The sequence below is a fragment of the Dermacentor andersoni genome, chromosome 9 (genome assembly GCF_023375885.2).
Source record: "Dermacentor andersoni chromosome 9, qqDerAnde1_hic_scaffold, whole genome shotgun sequence".
NCBI lineage: Eukaryota > Metazoa > Arthropoda > Arachnida > Ixodida > Ixodidae > Dermacentor > Dermacentor andersoni.
This window is the reverse complement of record NC_092822.1, coordinates 17,614,584-17,630,838: the sequence shown is the minus strand read 5'-3', so window position 1 is coordinate 17,630,838 and position 16,255 is coordinate 17,614,584. Positions and strand designations below refer to the sequence as shown.

Sequence of the window (16,255 nt, the reverse complement as noted above, 5' to 3'; positions counted from 1 at the left end):
TGTACGCGAGACGGTAAAAATCTTGTCTGCACTCCCGTGGCGCTGGAGGACGATGTGCGTAGTGGCGGCAAACGATGATGAAACGATCCGGGCCGGCTCTCAGAGAAGCCTGTGGAGTGCGTCGGTGAGCGGGAAGGAGCGCGCGCCGCACGAGCCGCTCGCGTCGTCGGCGTCCACGTCGAGCACGACGACCCCGGCCTTGGCGAAGCGTCCCACCACGCCGGGGACGGCCAGCGCCCAGGGGGTCAGCGCGGCCATCCAGGTGCGGTTGCGGTGCGCCACGACGCACTCGCCCGTCGCGCTGCCGTAGCCGGACCAGCCGTGGTCCCTGCATTGAACGTGACAAGGGGCAAAGCGGGTGTTCTTGGATTGTACCGCCAAGTGACACGGACCGAAACTAGAAGCAGACAGGACGAGCGCGCTCGTCCTGTCTGCTTCTAGTCTCTGTCTGTGAACTTTCTATAATTTTGCATTACAAAGTGGGTGCTGTCGTGCTGGTGTGATTCAATGCATTGCGCGCTCTTAACAGACGGGTTGCGAGGGCGGGTTAGCGCCGATACAGGGAAACAAAACAATATAACCATAATGCCGACACGATATTCTCCAAGTCCTCGCTCGTCGCACGTCCTACAGTGATGACATTTGACAAGTGCGAAAGTTGGGTAACACTTATAAAATGTATTGCCTTAATGTTATACTTGGTCTCGAAACGTCAGAGCTGGCGTCTTCGACATTATAAAATGACGTCGTGACACAGAGGCAAATTTGTTCAAGTCGCGCAGTAGTAAGGGTAAATATGATGACCTTGCTCTCTCTCTCTCTCTTGCACATGTACACAAATAAAAACGAAAACACGAACATCGCGTCTGTTTTCTGGCTGCGATCACGTGTGTCCGCCGCTAGCGATCGTCGGAGTGATGCGTGTCGGTGCATCATGACGTCACGACGAATTCATGCCTCTCTTCGGTACGGAAACTGAAACTAAATCGTAGAAACAAGCATTACAGTAATTTTTCTCTTTTTTTGGGGGAGGGGGGGGCGCTTTGACGTATGCCATCATTTTTTCTCGGGTTCAAAGAGCTTTGGTCTTCAGTTGCTGCAAAATATAATAATAATAGAGAGAGGTCGAAAATGACATGTCAGGATTCTGTGAAACGAGCGCCAGCACGCGCTTACGCGTACAGCGGAAACATTATATGCTAAGAGGTGCGTCAAAATCAACCCGACCAGGTTAAGGAGAGCTCAAAGAAAGTAAAAAAAAAATTTTGATATCACCGACGTAGCTTCCAACCGAAAGAAAGCGCAAGACGCTATGCCCGCGCGTTCTCGCATGCAGCCACACTTTTAAAATCTGTCTCCACACCCAGTTTGACAAACCAGTATCCTGACACGGGGCGCTGTTGTCATCATGAGCATAAAGCCCCCAGATAAGTTTCAAGTATAGTGCTCTAGAAGGTATATAGCTTCAAGTTAGCGCCATTCGCTCTTTCCCGCTCCCCTTCTCCTCCTGCAATATCCTTTCACGCGGAACGCCGCTAGCACCCCCAAAAGGTTCCAAACCGCTGAACACGCGCGCAAGAACTAGCTTTTAGTTTGTCTCGTACTATATTCCTTATCAATACTCGTTATGAAATTGTATTCCGTGCAGTACATCCTTATTCATGCGTAGGTTGGCATAAACTATGCTACGCGAAAAAAAAAAAAAGCTTTTGAACCATTAGGAGGCATTAGGTCACTTAGAAATGCCACGTGACCTAGTGCGGTCACGTGGCATTTTGCAATATTATGTCCGTGTAGATGGAGAGCAAGTAAACGCGGCGGTCACAATTAGAGAACCGACCACTGGTGCAGTGGAAGCCGTAGCTATTGATGTGAATGTATACAGCTGGTGGCTGCAACGGCTAGTGCGCTTTCCCTAATTTATTGCTGGTTTATCCACGATGAAGCTTACCGTTGATACTGTAACGTTGTCAATCACATGCACACACAGATTTTCGAACTTCCCAGGTTATTGCATTTAGCAGCGTGGGCTCCACCTCGTGACACCTTTTATAACAGCGAAGCCAGCTTTACACACACAGGCAGCGACAGTATTTGAAGTGCGTCCTATGTAACACAAACAGGCTGCCACCTTAAAGTAAGCGGACATGGCTTTTGTTCTTTTGAAACAAGTCTATGCGTCTCTCCTCAGACAGTGCACTGCAGAGGCGTACAGATGCCTGCAAAAGATACGCATGTATAGTTACATTGCTCTAGGAAAGTGGCACTGTTCTCTCCAAAACAATCTTTGGCTCCTCTTCCGGTGCTTCTTAGCACTGGCTCCGCTTGCAGTGATAGGTGGCAGCGTCGTGGCACCCGTACCTTATGGCGAGGCAGACGTCCCTGTAGGCCGCGCTGCTGACGAGCGAGGCGGCGGCGCCTTCCCGGCCAATCGCTTCGCCGCCTTCGGGAAACGTGTATCGGAGGCCCGATAGCTGAACGCCCAGCATCACGTCGGTCGCGCTTTCGGCGTCGTCCAGCACGCGTCGGGCGAGGCCCCGCTGCGGATACGAAAACAGCAGCGTCGTGTACACAATTTTGAGCGACAGCTACTTCGGGGACGCTCCAGCTGCCATGTCGCTGCGTCACCGTACGTTGTCACCACCGTATACACGTCCTCGACAGTGAGCCTTTCACTGAAATGGAGCCCGGACATTATCCGAGCGTCGGTATTATTAAAGGGACGCTAAACGGCAACATTATAGGTTAGTCCAGTGTGGTGAAGTATTTCTTGAAGCCATAATTTAAAAAAAAGTGGTATTTAGCGTCTCAATGCAATACACGGACTACGAGAAACGTCGTAGAGGGGGGCCCCCGCATTAGTTTTGGTCATCTGTGATCTCTTGTGCTCGCGTGCGTCCTTAAGTACAAGCGCCTTCTTGCCCCCATCGGAACGCGGCTGGCGCGTTCGAAAATCGAATCCGCGACGTCGATCTCAGCAGAAGGCCACAGCCACTGAGCCACCGTGACTGGTTAGGACTCACTTGATTTGTATTTGGTTGGAGGAAGGAAGAAAGTTCGCTATTAGCTTCACTTTATGAACTTCGCGCTCAAGCCGCAGCGCCGGTACATCAGTTGTGACGTTACGAATTAATATGTATCTTCGCTTGTCTCGGGCCTTTCTTTCTTTTCAGAGAACGCCCAGTGTGCATCGGTAAGCTTAGTGCAATGAACAGGTGAACCGGTAAAAAAATTAAAAAAGGAGAACCGCCCACACTTCTCGCGCGAAGCGCTGCTTACACAAACGTAATTCGCATGTCATCATACGGCCGTGAAGCGATTAACAGTGTACGAGGATTTTAAGCTGGGGTAGTCAGTTTGCGGTCACCACGGCTAACAAGGGATGCCTCTTGAGCCAACATTTCGACAAGCTGTTGATCAGTTCGAGCTTCAAGTGGACCTCCATGTTGTTGGGAACTCGTCTAGCCACCGTTTGCACACTAGCCAGACTTTGCGACCGTTGGAAACCGTCGCTCTCTCTAACCAAACTTTGCAAATTTATCCCTGTGTAGATGGAGAGTAGGTAAAGGTGGCGCAGTCACAATTAGAGAACAGACGTCTGGCGCAATGAAAGCCGTAGCTATTGCTGTGAGTGTACACAGCTGGTGCCCGCAAAAGTTTTCGGAATGTGGAAGCTGCCAAAAAAAGAGCAAGCACTTGGCAGCATGAGTATATGCAGCCAGCAATCGAGCGTCACCTCTAAGAGTAGGACCTGCGCGTTGTTTTAGCTTTATCATAATTTTCGTATTCCTGAAGTTTTTGTGGGCAGCTGCACTGCGGTTTGTGCAGATCTGACGAAGCTGTTTATTTCATAATCATCATCATCATCATCATGTTTTATGTCCACTGCAGGACGAAGTCCTCTTCCTGCGATCTCCATTTACGATTCCAACTAGCGCCTGCAAATTTCCTAATTTCATCGCCCCATCTAATCTTCTGCCGTCCTCGACTGCGCTTCCCTTCTCTTGGCACCCATTCTGTAACCCCCATGGTCCACCGGTTATCTAACTTGCGCATTACATGACCTGCCCAGCTCCATTTTTTTCTCTTACTGTCAATTAGAATATCGGATATCCCTGTTTGCCATCTGATCCACGTCGCTCTCTTTCTCTCTTTTAACTTTACGCCTAACATTCTTCGTTCCGTCGCTCTTTGCGCGGTCCCTGACTTGTTCTCGAGCTTTTTAGTAAACCTGCAACTTTCTGCCCCATATGTTAGCACCGGTAGAATGCAATGACACTACACCTTTCTTTTCAATGATAGTGGAAAGCTTCCAGTCAGGATCTGACAATGTCTACCGTAAATGCATTCCTACCCATTTTTATTCTGTGAGTTTCCATCTCATTAGCAGGGTCTCCTGTGAGCCCTGTGAGACCTAGGTAAACGTACTCCTTCACAGACTCTAGAGGCTGACTGGAGATCCTGAACTCTTGTTACCTTGCCCGGCTATTGATTGTTATTTTTGTCTTCTGCATATTAATCTTCAACTCCACTTTTACACTCTCTCTGATAAATCGTATTGCTGGAATATACTGGCGCTGGGTGTTGCCGGCGTTTAATGATGCAAGCGCTTCAGGCACTCTTGTGGTTCAAGGCACTCTTTTTGTTGTAATCCAAGGCATTCTTGTAGTTTCTCTTTAAGGGACAGAAAGTGAGAGGCATAAATCAGAGATGCCTCGGCGTGCCTCATTAAGGGACAGTAAACACGAATACTCAGTTGAGTTTATTATCAGCAAACTACGCTTCTGCAAAGATCATTCTTACTACAATTGGCGTCTTGGTTAGCCATAACAGATGCAAGAACGGAAGACACGTGGCGATGTGAGCCTGAACGAAGGCGCACTCTATTATGTACTGATGTGGTGAAAATGAACCACGTAAAAATCAAGCGACAAAATATACCTGTTTACCACGACAAAATCCGTTGACACCACAGCGGTGTACTGGCATCAGCGTTTCCAGGTGAAATTTTCTCCTGTAATGATCACTCTATTCCCGCTCCGCCAAATGATAATGAATAGATGGCGTTTCGAAAGAAAAAAAAAAACCCACCGTACCAGTCTAAACTCGTCTATATAGTGTTTCCCTTTAGTATCGCTTCAACAGCTTTCGAGTGCTTTAAGGAGTGGTGTACCGGACACTGCGTCCTGCTGGAGTTCGCTGAAGTCGGTATCAGCACGACGGGACCCAGCTTAGCTTCCGCGAACAGCCGCGTTCCGCCTTCGCCATCCGGGCACGTCACGGCGGCGGTGTAGCCGTGGTAGTCCAGGCGCTCGTACAGCGCCCGGTAGATGGCTACCTCATCCGGTCCACCTGCGCGAGTCGATGCAGAAGTCACTAATATTTAACGCTACGGTGTTCATCTTCTTCTCATCATTACCAGTACGTATCAAGCACTGTCAGGAATGTGCGCGCGAAGACATCAGAGCTGTATCAACGTGCACGTGCGTTGTGCGCACATTGAAAAATTCAGCGAAATAAGTACCTAGTCGTAGCCGTTTCTGTCTTCTCTTTCAATTGGAGTAATGCCAACTAACCATGCCCATGTCCCGCTTATTTTATGCAATATCGTAGCATTTTTCTTTCGGTAATTTCGTATTGTTAAATTTCCCTGTACAATACGCTTTTGCCCGGCACCAAAAGTACTAGGATAGTACACATGTCAAAACAACAACAAAAAAATGTTTTTCTTCAAACTGGCAGATTAGCAAAACTTTTTTGAACGTTGCGTACCTTTCTTGTTTTGCCTTCGAATATTTTCATTCTTGAATTATCGTTCATTTCGGGACAAATAAGGAGAAAAGAGAAGCAACGAAAGAATATATTCGCGCACTAATTCTCATCTCGTCAGTCGGCGGGTTAAAACCGTAGCGAACACTTCGGGCACCGACGAGTTCGCGAAACTCAACGCTGTAACTCCACAACGCGAGCGATGCGCGATCCGCTCACAGTGCAGCGTGTAGAGGAGCACGCCGTCGAGCCGGTTGAACTCGACGAAGTGGAGCACATGGGCAGCGAGCCTCTTGGAGGCATTGCCGTGGTCACGCTGCGCCAGCGAGCGCAGCACCCCGGAATCCTGTTGGGGACCAGCGAGGGCCACCAGCAGACTCGGTCTACGTAGAACGAAACAGTGTGCACAGCAAATCTTGTCGCTGCTCAAGCTGTTTATTTGTTAGGCTCGAAAAAAAAAAGGAGAAAGAAGTGGTAGCCGACTCTAATGTTTGACATGAAGCGTGAACAACAATGCAGACAAAGGACATCCTTGCTTCAGTCCTTGGTGACCTGCCACCACTTCATTACATTTCCGACCTTCCCATACAACTTGTACTCGGTTTTGTCTATATATAATCTCCCTCAGTAGCACGACGAAATCGTCCTCTATGCCGTCGTGCTAAAGAATATCCCGTAACAATTGCCTGTCTGCGTTGTCAAAAGCTCCTTTAATATCTAGAAATGCTATCGATAAAGGTCTACTCTGAGCTACTGAAATCTCTATGCACTGAGTTAGTACAAACATATTGTTACGGAGTTAAAAACAGTCAGACGTATATTTACAGGATATCTACAATAATTGTAGCAGCTGACAACATGGTAGACAGAGCGCGAAGTCCAGAGCGTCGTCTTCTTCAGACCAAGATTAAAACATCTTCCTCGTCAGGGTGTCACATGACCCCCGGCGGCTGAAGCACCTGCTCGGTGCTGGTTAGGAGGCGGGCGAGTGATACAACTTAAGACGCGCGACGTGGACCACGTCGGAGCGATGCTGAGCCACTGTTGGCTCAAGAGGGGCGACTTCGTACGTAACGTCAGTTACCTGACGCAAGACACAGTAGCGTGAAAGGAACTTCTCCGAGAGGCCAACGCGTCGCGACGGCGACTAAAGGAGAACCAGGGCGCCCGGTGTGTAATGAACGTCACGATGGCGGGCGTCACATAAGCGCCGCTGATTGTCCTGCGACTCCACAAGTCGACTTCGGGCAATATGGCGTGCTTCTTGTGCTTTGAAGATGGCTTCAGGGGCGCACTCGGATGTGGAATTCAGACTAGCAGGCAGAACAGTGTCGAAAGGTGGCGTAGGGTCGCGGCCAAACAAGAGGAAGAATGGAGAGAAGCCTGCGGTATCATTGCGCGACAAATTATAGGCGAAAGTAACGAACGACAGCGCAACGTCCCAGTCGCGATGGTCAGCGGAGACATACATGGACAGCAAGTCAGTAAGGGTGCGGTTAAGGCGCTCGGTTAGACCGTTCATTTGTGGGTGGTAAGCAGTAGGAAGTTTGTGTTTAGTCGCGCACGAGTGTATAATGTCATTGACAACCCTAATCCCCTAAGCGCCCGCCTGGCCTGAACCCCCATTCTGCAGTTCCCCCATTACACCATTTTTATCCACCCACTTCGGCAGTTCCAATGTTATGGCTTGCATTGCCATTCTATATATCACCGACGTCACTGTAACTGGCCTGTACAAGCTCTACATATCCTTATCACATTTGCCTTTGTAGATGAGGTTCATATTGATTTCACGCCATCCAACCGGAATTTTATTTGTTCTAATCACTTGCTCTATGGCATTAGTCAGCAGTGCCTTGTTTTTCGGACCGTAGTTTTTGATGAGCTGTATTAGGATTTCATCGGGTCCTGCTGCCGTGTTATTAAGGGCATTTTCTTCTGTTTTTTTTTTCAATAAGCGCTTTCTAGACGAAATTTGGATCGACGAACAACGCTACCAGAAATGACCGCTTCTGAAAAAGAGATCGCTCACTGTCATGTGTCTGCGGGCGAAACACTTATTCAGGAGAAGTCTTTTTAGCTCAAAAAAACTTTCGAGTGCCCGTGCGACAGAGACATAACCCAAGTTAGCTAGGTGACGATATTTCACCGGCCGTTTCAAAGGGGACGCCAATAAATCACGATCGTTATTATCTGCCGTCCACGGCTCAGGCAATTCGGTAATCTGCAAACGTTGAGAAGTTTACGGACAAACTATAAAGCTCTCTGAGAACAGTGCGTTAACCACCTCGTGTTCCTGCTGGCGTCCTGTATTTTCAGGAAGTCGGCAAAGCGGAGATTGGGCGCCGACGGTTCCCCGTCCGGCGCCGTCAGGGGCAGACAGCAGAGCACCACCGCCGAGCACAGGTGCAGCGGCAAATGGTGCGGCCTGAACCGGGGGTCGCTGCCGTTGTAGGCGCACCACAGGTTTTTCTTGGGCTCGGCCGAACTCTCCTGGACGCCAGAGCGCGCGAACGGGGCGGTTGCCTCGATGGCAATTACGCGTTCTCGGCGAGGAAGCTTTAGCTCGGGCCTAGCTCCGACGCGGCCTATTCAAATACAGGTAAAACGCAAAAACGTTTTTTCTGAGATAACCCCTCGACCAATGTTACTGAAGTGTGTTGCGTATGAGAGAGAAAGCTAAATTCTAGTGATTGCTGCAAGCGGAATTTCGATTAAGGTCCTGAATTTTGTTACAAGAACTTTCACAAATTTGAAACTTTGAAAGAAATAGAAGCACGAAGTTAACAAAATCATAGCTCTGCCTAAAGAACAGATATCGCGGTTCTGTAAGCGGCATCGATTAGATCATTGAAAGCGGACAAACTCCATGTGTCATTTTACATCTTACGTGAATTTGTTACGTTGTTTACAAGGGTTCTGAAAAAGCTGTATTTCCATATCATTAAATTTTTCGAGATATATGTGTAACATATCAGTTTTGTCCGCTTTAGATGCATTATTAGATGCAAATCACAGAATTGTATTATCATTTTTCGTTGCTGAGTTAGAGTTATAAACTTGATAGTATCGTATTTTTGAAAGTTTTCGATTCTTGCCAATTTTCAATGAAAAATTTACAACCAAATCAAAAATTCGAAACCAACAGTCACTAGATTTTAATTTTTTTTTCTTTTAAATGCAACAAACCTCGTCAAATTTGGTGCAGTGGTTGCCGAGACAAACGAATTCTCCTTTTACATGTATTTACATAGGAGCACCCGAGCTAAAGCTTCCTCTTAATACCTGCATGCCAAGCCTTTCGTTCCGAGCGCACAGCAGATTTGTGATGGCTGAGATTAGGTTAAAACGATGAACCGTGAGACAAGTGCTTGGACTGGGCTAGTTGGTAGCATGACTTTATGGCGCAAGCATAGCGCCGCTTAGGTGACGTGCACGTGGGGCACTACTGCCACGCAAACACGATATATACGGACACAGACCTTGCGCACAGACCTTGAACAACGTGTTTGCGTGTCAGTCTCCCTGTGAGTACCACCTAAGCAGCGCCAATTATGCCATAATAATAAACCAAGAGATTTTTCTACGCATGACGAAATCGAGGACGAAATACATGTATCTATCACTGCAGCACTGGATGAAGTACTGTGCATACTTGTAGCGCATGTTGGCACCATAGCCGCATATTTTAGTCTATTATTCTTCGTGTGGAACTTTATGACCTTTCCCACATACCCTTTAGCAGTGTGGTGCCTTCTACTCAGTTTGGGTGCCAGAGCATGCTTTGCAACTTCCACTCGCGTGCTAGATTATTGAGAAATAAAGTACAAATTTCATTCAAAATATTTTTACTATTGACACCTTTCACCTTAATAATAGGTAAGAGAGCATATCAGTTTCAGGTTGGTTACTTTCCGAAATAATTTCTGTGTGCATTGTCTCGTACCTTGCAAGAGAACGCAGTGGCAAATGTACCGCTGTTTAACTTGAAGAGAATTCGCGTAGTTAGGGCAGCCAATTTCGTTCGCTAAATTGCATGACGTCATGGTGGAAGGGAACTTCTTTCGATATAGGCGTCCCTCAGGAACTATGTTTTAGAGCTCGAAGGAACAGAGCGGTGCGGTTTTGTGGGCGGCGTTTGTGCTGAATTCTTTGGTTCTTACCGAGTGTAGCTATACCTCGCTTCATCTCGCATTATGACACAGGCCCTAAGTATAAGGAGTTACAAGTACGATATTGCGGGCTTTACCATTTCTTGGCCGGAGTACGAAGCCGGTGCCGTTCTGTTCCATAAGGACTGCCGCCACATTTGTAAGCGACTCCAAGCAGAGGTGGCGGCAGCCGATATCCGCGGCCGAGCCGTCGACTTGGTCGACTTTGTTGCCCCGTTTATAGAGCGACGCGCAGTTCGCGTCGCGCTGAAAGAAAGGAGGAGAGCGCCTACTGCGGTTTCAGCGTAAAAGAGCACAAGGGAGAGGAAACAGACAAGCTGGGTATGCAAAAAAAAAAAAAAAAAGAAGTAATAACCTGCGTATCTCCAAGCGACGGCAAACAACATTACCTTGGTTCTGTTCAGCTACCTGGCATTTGCATATTTTTAAACGTTCGTGAGTGGTAATTGGGACACCCTGTGCACCTCACGATGCCTTGTAGGCTTCTTCTTTCCTTCCTTTACCACTTCTTTCCTTCTATCACGCGTCGTCGTCTGTCTTTCTCCAGCACAGGGCAGCCAGCCGGTATTTACACCGGGTAACCTACACGTTAGTCCCTCTCCTCTTCCTTTCTCCTTTTTAACACCAGACGCAGCACGCGATCCACAAAGATGTGCATACCTCGCGCTGCTTTCGGTCTCGTTAGCAGCCGCCGAGAACACTCGGCCCGCACCATCGGGAGGGAGAGGATAGTCGCTCATGTGACTCGGCGGTGGCCGGACCGCGACGTCGCCAGAGTGCTCTGCCGTGGCATGGGTCAGGACGACGGCCAGCCAGGAGATCCCGAGCAGCAGGAAGAAGATGCCCGACATCACCCGCTGGCGCCGGGTGCCCAGGTACAGAGCTCGCCCGTCCTCGAGCACGTCAGGCGCGCCGGGAAACTTCGAGGACGAAGTATGCGCCGGAGGCCTATCCTTGTTGCAGAGCTCTGGAGTGAGAGTCGCCTCCGTCGTCGTCGCCTCTCCTTGGAGCGGCGCCGTTGAAGATGGTTCAGATGCGGCCATTTTAGGAAGTCTTCTTCGTTCTCTTCTTCGCCCTCTGGAATACACGTAGATGCGGAGCCTAGACGTTAGCGGCACGTACCCACTCTGGAGGATTGGCCAAGAACCCGGTAGTTACACATCACAATAAGACAAAAGAATGATGAAATAACTGTAATGACACACGGACTCTTTTTTTTTCTTTTTACTTCCAAAGCCTGCCTGTCGGCATAATACAAACTTTTGTTTGCAGGTGCTCAAGTTTTAGTTGTCGATTTTAATGTCCCTACACTGCACGGTGGTTTCTGAAGAATGCATAGTTGAGGGATCTGGATTACTTTTGACGACTTCTTTAAACGTGCACGTGTTCTTTAAACGTGCACTTAAACGCGGCACACAAGCGTATATCTGGGGAGTTGGTAGGTTTTAATGTGCTTAGCATTCCTTGGGACCTTCACGTACTTTTTAGGGGCTATCTGCCTGTCTATCTGTCGGGCTGAGTCTATAACCATTTTGCCCACCAACTTGGATCACTCGGTAGTCCAGGGTATAATGGGTGCAGAATCGGGCCGTTGTGCTGAGGGAACAGGATTAAAAACAAACTGTCGGACCAACTTGGGTCACGGATGTGGCACGGGGTGTTTGCATCTTTTCAGTGAGAAAAAAAAAAAAACTCTAACTGGTGCTCGCTAGAATCGTAGAATCGAAACGGCGACATATATATTTCGAAAATTTTGTCTGCATATTTATTCACACCAGCGCCACGCGCAAAGTTCACGGCGGCGCCACCAGATGGCACAGGGTCTTCAGATCGATGTGCGAGATAGCAACCCCGCTGCATACGCACCTCGTACAGGACGCCTTTCGGTGGTGGCAATATACGGTGTGTCGCTACCACGTGGTCGCTACACAGTAATGTTAATCGTATTAACGTCGACATTCATTGTAAGAAAAGTCCTGCCGGATATTTTTTATTCGTTTGTACGACGCCATAATTTGTTAGTATTTTCTACGTAAGGTACTTGGATTGTCGCAAATGATATCCGAGCTGCCTTTGAAGATAAAAAAAAAAATGTCTGGTTCCCTTTTTACTTGTTGAAAAACATAAACTGCGACTTCTTTCCTGATGATAGCTTGAATACCTAGTATCATGGTGTTTTATGAAAATAGGAGAAGTGTGGTTCACGTATGGTGCATTTGCAATTAAACATACTGCACCTTCTTGTAATAATCGAATGCCGGCCACGGCGGCCGCATGTCGATGGGGGCGAAATGCGAAAACACCCGTGTACTTAGATTTAGGTGCACGTTAAAGAACCCCAGGTGGTCGAAATTTCCGGAGTCCCCCACTACGGCGTGCCTCATAATCAGAAAGTGGTTTTGGCACGTAAAACCCCATAATTTAATTTTTTTTTCTTGTAATAAAAACAGGCTTGATATATGTTAGTGTTTCGGTTCCACAAACGAGAAGGCAGTAATGAAGTCGACAACCGCTTTAAGCCACCAAGGTAGTATATGGTTTAATCTGCTGATTATAACAATGGATGCACTTAAGAGAATCGTCTTGAAAGAACTATGAATTCCTCCACGGCTGAGCAGACATTTCTGTGGTAGTTTCCAAGATGCGAGGCTCCTAGAGCACGGGTACTTAAAATGGAAAAATTTAAACCAAGTTGCGTGACCGTCCACGGAGACGGCCGCCACTTCTTCCTTGTTGTTAACGATGCTGATCGCTTGCGCTTCTTTCTTTCCCCTTGCACTTCCGCGTCTATTTCGCCGCGCATATTCTTCGTCTTTCTTGTAGGAATTTCTAAAGGTTTTCACCCTTGCCATTCTTCCTTCTTTGGTGGGCTCTGGATGCATATTGCGAGGAATAGAATGTGGGAAGGAAGGAAAAACTTTATTGCTCTATTTGCAGCTTTCAGCGGCTAACAGAGGTCTTCATGTTTTACTGAAGTCTCTGTCGTCTTGAGTGGTCGGCGCCCCTATTCCAAAGCACCGCTGAGCCTGGCCACTTTGAGAGCGTGTTGCAAAGCAACCTTGGATCTGGTCTCTTAGATGTAGGGGAACCTTATATTTTTTTGGATTCTCGACTCGTCTGCGACTGCATTGTCCGGACTCCTTAATGTGTCGCTGCCCGTCCTGACTCGACTCGTGTGCATCTGCAAGCTCCTCCCACGTGATACCCGTTTGGAGCAGTTTATCTGTGGAGGTTGTTGGAGGAAGCGCTAAGGCAGATCCGCTGGTCCACCTTTATTACTTTTTTATTTGTGGTCCATATCTTTTCTTTTTTTTTTGCATTTTTAATCTGTACGATGACTTGGTTATAGTTGGCATGGCTTCTCCGCCAGAAAAAAAAATGTAGAAAAATAAAAGGACGTCGTATTCTCGATTTAGGGCGGCATCGTTTAGCGTCTACCTTCGTCGTTTAGCGTTTACCGCCCGGAAGGCATGCATTCGCGGGCCTTGAACCTGCTGTGTCGCTTTTAAGCACCTGTGTTGGTGTGAGGGCGATCGAAGCAATAAGTATTAGGGACTATAAGTCGCAATATTGAAGGGTAGTTAGACGGCAAAGCGATGGTGATATTCCAAGGCAGTACACTTCCTCCTCCCAGCCTCCCACCGCTTCTGCTGCTGCTGCTGCTGCTACTACTACTACTACTACTACTACTACTACTACTACTACTACTACTACTACTACTAATAATAATAATAATAATAATAATAATAATAATAATGCTACTAACTACTACTGCTGCTGCAGCTGCTAATCGGCCTCTCGTCCCGTTCAACGATCGCTGGGTCAAAACCGCCAGGCGCTTGCTAGACGCTCGCTGTTCGCCGAACGCTCGCTGGAGAGCGCCGTGGTTCTGCTCGTTGCATCCTGTGCGGCGCCCAGTGCTCAATAACCATGGCGTCCCTTCAGTTTTTCATAACTTCTTTTCGGGGGCGCTGTCGATGACGAAGGAGACAACAACCGGCGACGGGGTTCAACGCTCCTCCGAGACTCCCTTCCGAAAGCGTAAGCGGCGAAGCTCGCGTCGTGAGGTTTCGCCTCGCGGAAATCGGCGCCCTCCCTGCAGCGCGCTCGCGTTGGCTGCCGCCGAGTCGTTCGTCGAGCTCCCCGACGTTCGCGTGGGCGTCCGTATTGCTCGGTGCAAGGGCGCGCACGGAACAGGTTGCTTGCCGGCCCAGCGGCAGGTATACAAGGCGCGCGCAAGCAACACCCCGAACCATCGCCATTGCACTCGTTGCCTAAGCTCTGCGTGTAGCTGGAGAGAGAGAGGCTGCGTGTTATGATATGCCTGGCGGACAAACAATAAACGAAGCGAGAACGTGCGTGCCCGACGTGTCTGCCTCGCCTTAGGAAGGACACGTGTGAGGAACGCCCTGAACCGTCGCCTATGATCTTGCCGTGTAGCAGCGATGGAGTTCGATATTAAGATTGCTTAAGGGGCGCTATTTTTACTGTATATAGCGCTTGCGTATGGCGCAGGTATGGCGGCTGAAGACGGTGTGGAAGTGACTGGCAAGCGGATGGATGTGTCTAAACGTCGACGCTGTTTCGAAACGCCTCTGAATTTTTTCTCCTATATTTTATATAAATAATTTCTCGGAACTTTGGGCGGCGTCGGTAGTATAGTGGTTATCATAGCTGCCTTCTTGGAACTTGCTTGGGAATCTCGTTTTGCTAATAAGTGAAGCGGACAAATTACGCAGAGCGTGCAGAAGTAGAGCCACATTAATTAAAGTGCACCGCAAGGTCCAGGCGGCACTGCGGAAGCGGTCGACTGTCAACTTTGAGGCTATGGCATTTGATAATCACTAAAAACCTTAAGTAATCCTCCCACATCAAAAACATTTGTACAGCAGCTACTCGTAAACTCGGCTTACTTAGACACGCACACACACACACAAAAAAAAAACAGATGCAAAGCTTCTTGCCTACAAAACTTGTTTTGCCTAAAGTCGAATATGCGAGCGTAGTTTGGGATCCCCACTATCAAAAAGATAAGCATAGGCTCGGGATGGTCGAGAGGCGGGCAGTATGCTTTATATTTACAGATTCACGGTCATCCATAGTGCTGGAAAATAAGATCCCAACTTTAGAACAGCTCAGGAAGATAGCGAGACCTAAATTTTTATTCTTGCTTTATCACAACAAACTGAATGTGATACGCGCGCATATATTCAGCCATTCCAGTCGCGCACGTCGAGAAATCGGCATGCGCACAATCTACTTCCGCATCAAACGCGCACAAACCTTTTCAGGTACTCATTTTTTCCGCGAGCTGTTACTGATTGGAATTCACTGCCAGAAAAGTAGTTTCATCAGAATCTACAACTGCTTTTGAAAGTGTGCTACTTGATTTATCCGTGCTTTAGCATTTTGTTATTTTTTATTCTAAATGTTTTATTGATGCAGTGTTATTTCAGAATTTGCAAAACATTGAATTTGTACACCTGATGTATTTCGGAGGAGAGTTCCTTTATTCGCGTCTTCCTGCTGTTATATGTATTGCACTCGATTGTGAGCTCTATTATTTTGCGCACTCCTGTTAGCTGTATTATTTTAACTGGGCAGGCTGCACCGGTTTCTGTTAATGGTTCCAGTTACACTAATATGTTTGCTTTGTATTATCCACTTTGTGTGTTTGTGAGCAGCTCGGTTTCACTAGTGCCACAAAACTGTTCAATTGTAGGAACTATTGCCCTCCTGCATGGTCCTTCGTAACCGCAGTATACAGTAAATAAATAAAGTAAATAAATAGAGGTCCCGGATTTGATCCCGAGCGCGGCAGCCTCATTTCTACGAGGGCGAAATAGAAGACGCTTGTGCACTTAGCTTTAGGGACACGCTAAAGAACATCACGATGTCAAAATTAATCCGGAGTTCGCCACTACGACGTGCTTCTTAATCCGATAGTGGTTTTGGCACGTCCAGCCCCATAATCCAATTCAAGTTAAATACTTCTGCCACGATGCAATGCGCCATTTGAGGCAATGACAACGCTCAACCCTCTCAGAGGTTATGAAATACGGCGCACAACAACGCCTCAAGCGAAGACCTCCCCCTGTGTGTTCTGTGTACCACGCAGACAAACAGCAGTGGTGCACGCAAGGTAACGTTTAACATGAACTCACCACTCTCGTGTTAGACCAGACGTTCAAGAAATTAGGCTTTCGCCATCAACATCACCGCTAATTATCGTCAATCAAAGCAACCAGCACAGAAAGCTTCGCTTACATCGATTCTCACAGTGCGTGGGATCTGCATAATTTCTATGCTTAAAT

General features: G+C 47.9%; 2 protein-coding genes across 3 annotated transcripts in view; both read right to left on the bottom strand.

Annotated features, from left to right (window-relative positions):
* Window positions 1-19: 19 nt before the first annotated feature.
* LOC140213201 (uncharacterized) lies at window positions 20-10,792 on the bottom strand. The gene is made up of 6 exons (XM_072284358.1): window positions 10,654-10,792; window positions 8,057-8,357; window positions 5,989-6,152; window positions 5,174-5,352; window positions 2,362-2,540; window positions 20-328 (listed from the first exon to the last, which is right to left on the bottom strand). Exons 1-6 carry the CDS (start codon window positions 10,790-10,792, stop codon window positions 100-102), a joined length of 1,191 nt encoding a protein of 396 aa, XP_072140459.1. The 3' UTR covers window positions 20-99.
* LOC126527130 (sodium- and chloride-dependent glycine transporter 2-like) overlaps window positions 10,690-16,255 on the bottom strand; it is a 107,095-nt gene continuing 101,529 nt past the window's right edge. The window contains exon 12 of one of the 2 annotated variants that reach the window (XM_055068573.1): window positions 10,690-11,018. In XM_055068573.1, the coding sequence (XP_054924548.1) occupies window positions 10,792-11,018 (227 nt within the window). In that variant the 3' untranslated portion in view covers window positions 10,690-10,791. The remainder of the gene's footprint in view (window positions 11,019-16,255) is intronic. The other variant, XM_055068575.1, reaches the window with a different exon arrangement.